Below are 10,000 nucleotides of genomic sequence, written 5' to 3'. Positions count from 1 at the left end.
CAGTTTTTAATTGGATATCAATCATTTTGCCCCTGGACAATATCAACTATGAGACATCCTAATTGATGTTGACCAGAGATCTGATGATTGATGCTTAGTTTCAAACTGGACGCTATAAAACTTTGATTAATCAGATGGGCTGACATGTTTTTTGAACATACATATATACAATTTAATTCGTTAATACTTTATAGTGAGTACTTCTTATTTTGACATATGCAACTTGCTTAATATGTGTGTGTGTGTGTGTGTGTGTGTGTGGGTGTGTGTGAGTGTGTGTGTGATTGAGTGTACGTGTGTCTGTGTAAGTATATATAGGTATATATACATATAACTATATATATGCAAGTATATATATCTACATATATATATAGAAATATATATGTATGTGTATATATATATACACACATGTATATATATATGTATATGCCTATATGTATATATATATATATATATGTATGTATATGCATATATACATGTATATGTATGTATATATGTATACATATATATATATTTGTGTGTGAGTGTGTGTGCATGTATATATATATATCATCATTATCATCATCCTTCTCTGTTAGGAGGCACAAACACATATACATGCATGTACACACACAACAATAACTGTCGCCTACCAAATTCAATCAGTTAGCCCCAGACTATAACAGAAGACACTTGCCCAAAGTGTCATGCAGTGGAATTGAACCTGGAACCATGTGGATAGGAAGCAAGTTTCCTAACCATACAGCCATGCTTGTGCCTACACACACACATGCACATATGTATGTATGTGTGTGTGTGTGTATATATGTATATATATGTATATATATGTATATATATATATATATGTATATATATATGTATATGTATGCATACACACACACCCATATAAACATACATACATGTGCAATGAGGTTGGAGAAGGATAGCTTATTTGTAATGCATATAGTTGGTATGCATGGATGTGACTATAAAAAACATGCCAATCTGTCAGCTACTCAAAATTTCATAATACCCAGTTTTTAATTGGATATCAATCATTTTGCCCCTGGACAATATCAACTATGAGACATCCTAATTGATGTTGACCAGAGATCTGATGATTGATGCTTAGTTTCAAACTGGACGCTATAAAACTTTGATTAATCAGATGGGCTGACATGTTTTTTGAACATACATATATACAATTTAATTCGTTAATACTTTATAGTGAGTACTTCTTATTTTGACATATGCAACTTGCTTAATATGTGTGTGTGTGTGGTGTGTGTGTGTGTGGTGTGTGTGAGTGTGTGTGTGATTGAGTGTACGTGTGTCTGTGTAAGTATATATAGGTATATATACATATAACTATATATATGCAAGTATATATATCTACATATATATATAGAAATATATATGTATGTGTATATATATATACACACATGTATATATATATGTATTGCCTATATGTATATATATATATATATATGTATGTATATGCATATATACATGTATATGTATGTATATATGTATACATATATATATATTTGTGTGTGAGTGTGTGTGCATGTATATATATATATCATCATTATCATCATCCTTCTCTGTTAGGAGGCACAAAACATATACATGCATGTACACACAAAACAATAACTGTCGCTACCAAATTCAATCAGTTAGCCCCAGACTATAACAGAAGACACTTGCCCAAAGTGTCATGCAGTGGAATTGAACCTGGAACCATGTGGATAGGAAGCAAGTTTCCTAACCATACAGCCATGCTTGTGCCTACACACACACATGCACATATGTATGTATGTGTGTGTGTGTGTATATATATATAGTTAATCCAAACATGAAAACACAAAGAGAAAACACAACATCGTAAGGACGTGGAACAAGTAATATATATATATATGTCGTATATATGTATATATATATGCGTGTGTGTGTTTGTGTGTCTGTGTTTGTTCCCCTAGCATTGCTTGACAACTGATGCTGGTGTGTTTATGTCCCCGTTACTTAGCGGTTCTTGTATAATGCCAGATCCCTGATCAAGGTGTTCCAACCACTACCATTCTTTCTTTCCCACAGATATAATTTATCTCAGGCTGTGGAGGTGCAATGGCCCAGTGGTTAGGGCAGCAGACTCGCGTTCATAGGATCGCGGTTTTGATTCCCAGACCGGGCATTGTGAGTGTTTATTGAGCAAAAATACCTAAAGCTCTATGAAACTCCAGCAAGGGGTGGTGGTGAACCCTGCTGTACTCTTTCAGCACAACTTTCTCTCACTCATTCTTCTCGTTTCTGTTGTACCTGAATTTCAAAGGGCCAGACTTGTCACACACTGTATGACGCTGAATCTCATTAAGGGTACACATGTCTGTGGAGTGCTCAGCCACTTGCACGTTAATTTCATGAGCCGGCTGTTCCACTGATCCGATCACCTGGAACCCTCGTCGTCGTAACTGATGGAGTGCCACGATATATCTCAGGCTGCATTTCCAAATCTGTGTCCTTCTTTATTTCGAGTATCTTGTGAGAGATTCAGTTGTTATTTTTAGGATGCCAAATGACCACGTACAGGTCCCTTCACTATGTCTATGCATTGAGTAAGGAGAGGTTGAGCGTGGCAAATGACTTCTCACTGTAACAAATCGTGCAGTTGCAATAAATGTTTTGTAACCAAACCCAGTGGTATGTGGCGGGGATGGTGGTGATGGTGGTGGTAGTGCGAGGTGGTGGTGGTGGCGGGGATGGTGGTGATGGTGGTGGTGATGGTGGTGGTGGTGGTGGTAGTGCGAGGTGGTGGTGGTGGTGGTGGTGATGGTGGTGATGGTGGTGGTAGTGCGAGGTGTAGCAGAATAACTATTTAAGTTCCTCGAGAACCTAACAAATATATATATATGCGTGCATGCATGTGTGTGTGTCTGTATGTATGTATACACACACACACATATATATATATACATACATATAGTGTGTGTCTATGCATATGTGTTTATATATATATGTGTGTGTGTGTGTGTGTGTTGTGTGTGTGTGTGTATGTATTTTCATATGTATATGCATCATTGAGCACAATTGTTAGTCCAAGTTTTCCATAATGAAATAAATCAAATCAGTTATAAAAGTACACACACATGCACACACACACACACACACAAACACACACACACATCTATATGTATATATACACATACAGATACCACACACACATATATATATATATATATATATATACATACATACATACATACATACATACATACATACATACATACATACATACATATATGTATATATATATACATACTTGCATACATATATATACATCTATATATATATATAGATGTATATACATGTGTGTATACATGTGTGTGTGCTTATACATGTGTGTGTGTGTGTGCTTACACACACGCACATAAACATTTTAGTTGCTGTGTCTAGTAGAAGCAATGTTCCATGTCATGACCATTGTAAAGCTTCGTAGCACAACGACCCACCCAGCACTTTTAACATGTATTAAGAACTCATAGTCAGAGACGAGGATACATCAGTAGATTTCCCTGGGGCCATGCTGTTCCTTCTGACAAGGGTTTCAAAGTTTTGGGGCCGTTTCTAAGATTTGCAATCATTACCATTGATTCAATGTTTAAATCAATGTGGAGTTTGACAGAATTAGAGATAAGATGCTGAGATGTGGTGGCGGCAGCGGCGGAGGTGGTGGTGGTGGTGGTGGTGGTGGTGGTTGGTGATTGTATTAGTCACGTTAGGGATGCTAGTGATGGTGATGGTGATGGTGGTGGCAGTTGTAGCAGTGTTAGTAGCTCTGGTAAGTGATATTGACGTTATTCACAGTTAAAGACATGCATACACATACACACATATACACACATGCACATATACACTCACATTTACACACATTCACACTTATAGTGAATCACATGATAGTCCAATGCACACAAACACACACTTTCAAACATATATTTATATATAAACACACACACAAACATATATATATACAGGTATATACACTTATATGTACACACACACAATTCGTTGGAGACTTTTAGATAGCAATCAACCCCAGTAGCAATTGAAATCAGAACGTAAAGATGGACAAAATACTACTAAGCTTTTTGCTCAGCGTGCAAACAATTCTGCCAGCTTGTCACCTTAGGAGTTCCAATCATGACCATCCCATATTTTCCTTGTTTTTTTTCACCATGTATTGTATCTAACAACACATGAAATTTAATCTCCCAAATCTTGTCAGTGACCAGGTCACAGTTTTATGATCAAAATCTTGATATATAACAATAAACTTTAAGTGAAGTTAGTAGTCTTTGTGTGTTTCTCAATGGCCAATATGAGTCTACCACACTGCAATCGGTCTAGTTTTGACATGTGATCTCAGATCAAATCACTTGCCTGGCAAATACACTTCTAGAGTTCTGTTAAATAAAAAATATAAAAAAGACAAGGGTATGATTTAACTGACAGATTTGGCTACTATTTTCAGCAGGTCATAAAAAAAATACAAACGGTATAGAGTACTCATCACCATCTCACTACAAAGATTCCACTTCGTTATGAGTTCGTTAGAACAGCCCAGTCATTGTCTAGTAATAAACTGATAATTCTGTAATGACGAAATTTGCAGAAGCGTTCTTATAATAAATTAAATTTCTTGGTGGAAATCCCTTAAGTGATTGAATTATCTTTGTTTCTGCTATTTGGTCTGGTCAGAAGTAAGACAACAACAACAACAACAACAACAACACAGTGAACTGTATATTGGAAGCTATTGATTTATGCTCAGTGTCCATCTCTCCGCCTTTCCTCCGACATCTCTTTCATTTGGCCTCATACATGCTAATATTGCTGATGGGTTTAATTCATTCAAGACATCCCCACCTACTACTACTGCCTCCTCCTCCACCTCCTCCATTTCTTCTTATTCTTCTTTTCCTCTTTCTCCATTTCTCCTCCTTCCTCTCCTCTTCCTCCTCCTCATCCAGAACCTATCTGTTAGTCCTGTTTTATATATAGTTGTGTGTGTGTGTATTTTGTATGTATAGGTATGTATGTATGTATGTATGATTGTGTGTATGTATGTATGTATCTATGTATGTATCTATGTATGTTTGTATATATGTATGTATTCACATATACATACAACAATATGAACTTATGTGTTTACCATTGCTGTGAGGATACCATTCTGTACTGACCATATATATACATACATACATACGTACATATATATATATAATATATATCTACATATATATGGTCATAAATTCCTTTTTTCTTGTACATTGCTCGCAGTCATTGGTGAAGTGAAGGCACATATTCGTCATTAACCCTACCCCCTACTTCCAGACAGGATACTTTCCCCTAATGCAGGCATGGTTTTTATGGAAGATTATTTACAAACCCCCACCACTTGCATAGCAGTTATATTTGTTTACAAATAGCATGTGATATCAAGACAAGGAGATACACAGATACACAAACTCACACCCCTGTGTGTATATATCATATTATCTATATGCATACATACATGAGCATATATGTATACACACATACATACATACATACATACATACATACATACATACATACATACATACATATATATGTATATATATATATATATATTTATACATATATACATATATCAGGGATGTGCTACCTAGGTAGGCAAAGTAGGCAGTGCCTACCTGCAATCAAATAGTTTGATAGTAACATTTTTCTTTTATGGCAAAATATGCCCCTAATTCAATAAAATTATGAAGGTTACTCTGATCACTATGCATAAAATGCAAAATATTTTATTTTTTTGTAGATAAGGTAGGCATAATTCGTCCCTGCCTTTCAATCTCAGTATTAAATCTACTCATAATACTGCTGTAGTACATGTGTTGTGTACATTCCTACAACAACATTTTCTTTATGTGCTATAAAGGCAGAAGCAAGTCTGCCTTCAACTCAGTCATGCACCTGTGTTTCACTCATTTTTTCCTGTTTTACAACATAAAGGGTGCCAACTACCTACTCTGAGTAATTACTCAATGCACATGCCTGATATATATTTATATATATACACACATTCTACTACATACACAAACAGATATGTGTGTGTGTGTTGTGTGTGTGTGTGTGTGTGTGTGTGCTTGTGTGTGTATACACATGTGATAAAAAATGTAGTGTTTCTCAGAATGACTGGAACTGTTGTAACTTGATCCTTTTCAAATATTTATGTTTTGTGCATGATTACCTGTGTAATGGTTATTGTTTGCTTCTTCAATACTGAATCTCCAAATAAATATCAAGATTACAGTACTTTCCTAGGCACTAATCAAATTCGTTGTTGTGTTGGTATAGGCAATTTTTATACAAATATACTCATCAATCAATAACTGCTGATCAAGGTGTCTGCTGTGATATATGTATGCTATATTATATATCACATATGGCATTTCATTTGTATCACAAGGCTTTATTTCAGCTTGGGACTCTTTGTAATATAGATTGCATTTGAATAAAAGCACAGGTCTTATTAAAAGTGATTTTGTCTCTCAAGAAAGTGCTTAGGAGAAAATTTCCTGTCTTATCAAAATATATTTCCAAAAGGATCACAAATTCTTTGAGCTATTTCAAGAGAAACAACATAAATGTAACTTTTAATTGATCCCATTCAGTATTATCTTGTGTCAAAATGCCAGACTATTTGCAAAGAGACCAAGTCAACTGCTGAACTATGGCGCTCACATACAAACATAGCATACACACACACATGCATGCACGCACAAGCATGTGCACATTCATGTATGCACACACTGTAGGAGGCAAGAACAGAGGTGTGAAATCATTTACTAACAACATAAATTTCTGAGTCTCAAGGGTAATATTTAACAACATGGTCATCATTACATAATTGTTTCAGAAATACATATAATGATGTTAAAAGTAAATAATTTCATGCTATATCTCTTTTTTTTGTACTCTTTTTCATACTCTTTGACCATTATAGCCAACAAAGCTGTAACATGAAATTAACTGTGTAATAACATGAATTTTCTTCACAGGCAGCTGTTTTCGAGTGTAATGGGAAATTTGGAGTTAAAATACAACAGTTATATCCTGAGCACTTTAACAGGCAGTTAGTGTCGTGAATATATATGTGTGTATATACATATGTATATGTATACACACACACATATAACACACACACACATATATATATATATATATATATAAAATGCCAGTTTGGAACAGGAACATTTAATGACTATATGTATAGGTAGGTGGATATATACATATATATATATACGTATACTATATATATATATACGTATATATATATATATATATACGTATATATATATATATATATGTATGTATTTATGTATGTATTGTATGTATGTATGTATATATGTATGTGTATAAAGTTCATTTGAATATTTTAATTGATCACATTCAGTATTATTTTTTATTTCAGTTATATTATGAATAAAATAAATGCAATCATGCCACATCTGATCTCACCTATTTTTTTCCAATAATAATAATTTTATAATTTATTTATTTTCTGTCTAATTTATTTCATTATTTCCTGCCCAGATACGAAGACATCGACGACAGCCACACAAGCCCAGTGTCAGAGCTTCGAACTAGCCTCGGTGAACAATGCGACCACTACCACAATGACAACATCAGTGAGTTGCTCTATCATATTCCTAACATTCTCCTTCTTTTTTTCTTCACCTCTTCTTCCTTATTTCACAACTATCAGAACGTGAAGTGCTCCTTATGAACGCAGGTTTGTGAGATGGTTGTGACCTGTAAACAGTTTTGAGTCGGAACCAGAAAAAGAAGTATGAACACACAATGCACATGTGCACACTGAATTCATAAAATGGAAGAGAAGCCATAAGATGGTCTGCATGCCACATCTGGCACCACTATCATGCAACTTTGCTGTAATTTTCATGTTTCTTACCATATTTTCTAGAAAACAAGTCGAAAATTGTTTGGACCAAAATTTACATCCAAAACAATATAGATCAACTTATATGACACAATAAACTTTGGAGGTCCAACAGTTCTATATAAAATACAGTAGGATTTGGAAAGATTGTGATGATGTTGGAATGTTTACATTACATATTTACACTGTACACTATGTTGACTTGTATGGTGGAAAATATGGTACACTTCTTAATGTTACTTCTCCATAGTCTCCCTATAAACTCGTAAGATACTATATTACGTGTGTCTGTGTGTGTGTGTGTGTGTATTCTACTCATATACATATACACATAGACATATGAGTACACAAACAGAAGGGAGGAAAAGTACTCAATATATGTAGCTGTAAAGGACCATTCTTTGGAGCTGGTGATTTATTGCATCATTACTCCAATTCTTTGCTAATTGTGATCCTTCTTGGACATCCTTTTATCACACAAAAGCTTCCCATACCAAAGTTCTCTGTAATGATACAGGGAATCATGGGTTTGGTTATACATACACATATGTGTATGTGTGTGTATATATATATATATATATATATATATATATATAATATTAATTAGAGACAAAACCACTATTTTGCAAAACAAACAAGGAAAGACTTAATCAATACATAAAATTTTAATACTTTTTTTTACTTTTTATTAAAATTTTATGTATTGATTAAGTCTTTCCTTGTTTGTTTTGCAAAATAGTGGTTTTGTCTCTAATTAATATTATATAATATTTTACTATAAAATTGGATTTAATCCTAAATCTGATTTTTTTCCCTGTAAATTTGGATTTATTCCCTAATATTTATTATATATATATATATATTTATGAGCAAAAACATTCAAATGTTTACATTCAAAGTAAGATGTTACTATTGTTAGTACCATTTGTGGCAAATATTTTCTATTGATAATATTAACAGCAGCAACATAGGCGGTTCACAGGTTTAATAACATTATAAGCTATAAAATATAAAATTAGCACGAAGCCTCAAGGATGCTGTGGGCATAAACCTATTTAGAAATGAGAGCTAGACTCTCAGTTCATCCGCCAGAAGGCACCAAACTAATATGAAATAACAGTATGCAAGGAAATGGACAAAGAATTAAAAAGAATATCTATAAAGTTTATGCCATTCAGATGATCATATACCATGGTTTCAGGTATGTGTATTTTTTTATTAATATTTTGCAGAAGCATCAAAATAACTCAAAGGGCCAAGGGTTTTGTGCAAGGGTTTTGTGAAACTCTTGGCCCTCAAATCACTCTGTTACTCCTGCTAAATATTAATAAAAATATACATATATATTCATATTTTGAGTTCTATTTATCCTGTTTGCATCACTATATCTGTACATACATTTATATATATAGAGATAGAGATAGATATATATATATATATATATAAGAATATTTGTGTAATAAGATAAAATACCAAGGCTGTATAGATATTAGAGCATTTATAGATAGAAGGTCTTACAGCTATTTCTAGTATGTTTATTAATAATATCCCTTCATCAGAGACGGTGTGAGAGGGTAGTTTTATATATATATATAGCACAAATAAAGGTCACAAACCTTATACAGAGATATCATAATCCTCTGAAAGTACTGGTTAGTTAACTATGCAAAGAATGTTGAACATTACAGTTAATACTCAACCGCAATGTAACTATATAAACCGTAGTTTATTTATATTTATCTATTATAATAAGATGAGAAACAGTTTGCAGCCATTTACTCCACATGCTAGAATTGAACACCTATCCTGTATATCTTAAACTACCTCTGATTCGACTTTTAAATAATTTTTGATTTAATTAATTAATTTTCTGAAGGTCTGGAATTGAAACAGCTGTAAGGGATCTTTGTCAATTCTTAATTAATAAAAAATAATTTATTAATTACTTCTCTATTTTTCTCATCTTATCATTCATATATATATATATATACACACATACATATAAAATACATGTATATATAT

General features: G+C 33.4%; 1 protein-coding gene across 4 annotated transcripts in view; it reads left to right on the top strand.

Annotated features, from left to right (window-relative positions):
- LOC115220440 (synaptogenesis protein syg-2) overlaps window positions 1-10,000 on the top strand; it is a 675,863-nt gene that overhangs the window by 640,202 nt on the left and 25,661 nt on the right. For all 4 annotated transcript variants that reach the window (XR_003882533.2, XR_003882534.2, XM_029790569.2 and 1 more), the window contains one exon: window positions 7,612-7,706. Coding sequence is in view for 2 of the 4 variants with exons in the window: in XM_029790569.2 (XP_029646429.2) it covers window positions 7,612-7,706 (95 nt within the window). In the remaining 2 variants the exon portion in view is untranslated. The remainder of the gene's footprint in view (window positions 1-7,611; window positions 7,707-10,000) is intronic.

Source organism: Octopus sinensis, linkage group LG16, assembly GCF_006345805.1.
Source record: "Octopus sinensis linkage group LG16, ASM634580v1, whole genome shotgun sequence".
In the NCBI taxonomy this organism is placed as follows: domain Eukaryota; kingdom Metazoa; phylum Mollusca; class Cephalopoda; order Octopoda; family Octopodidae; genus Octopus; species Octopus sinensis.
The sequence above is the reverse complement of the archived record's forward strand: the minus strand, read 5'-3'. Positions and strand labels throughout refer to the sequence as shown.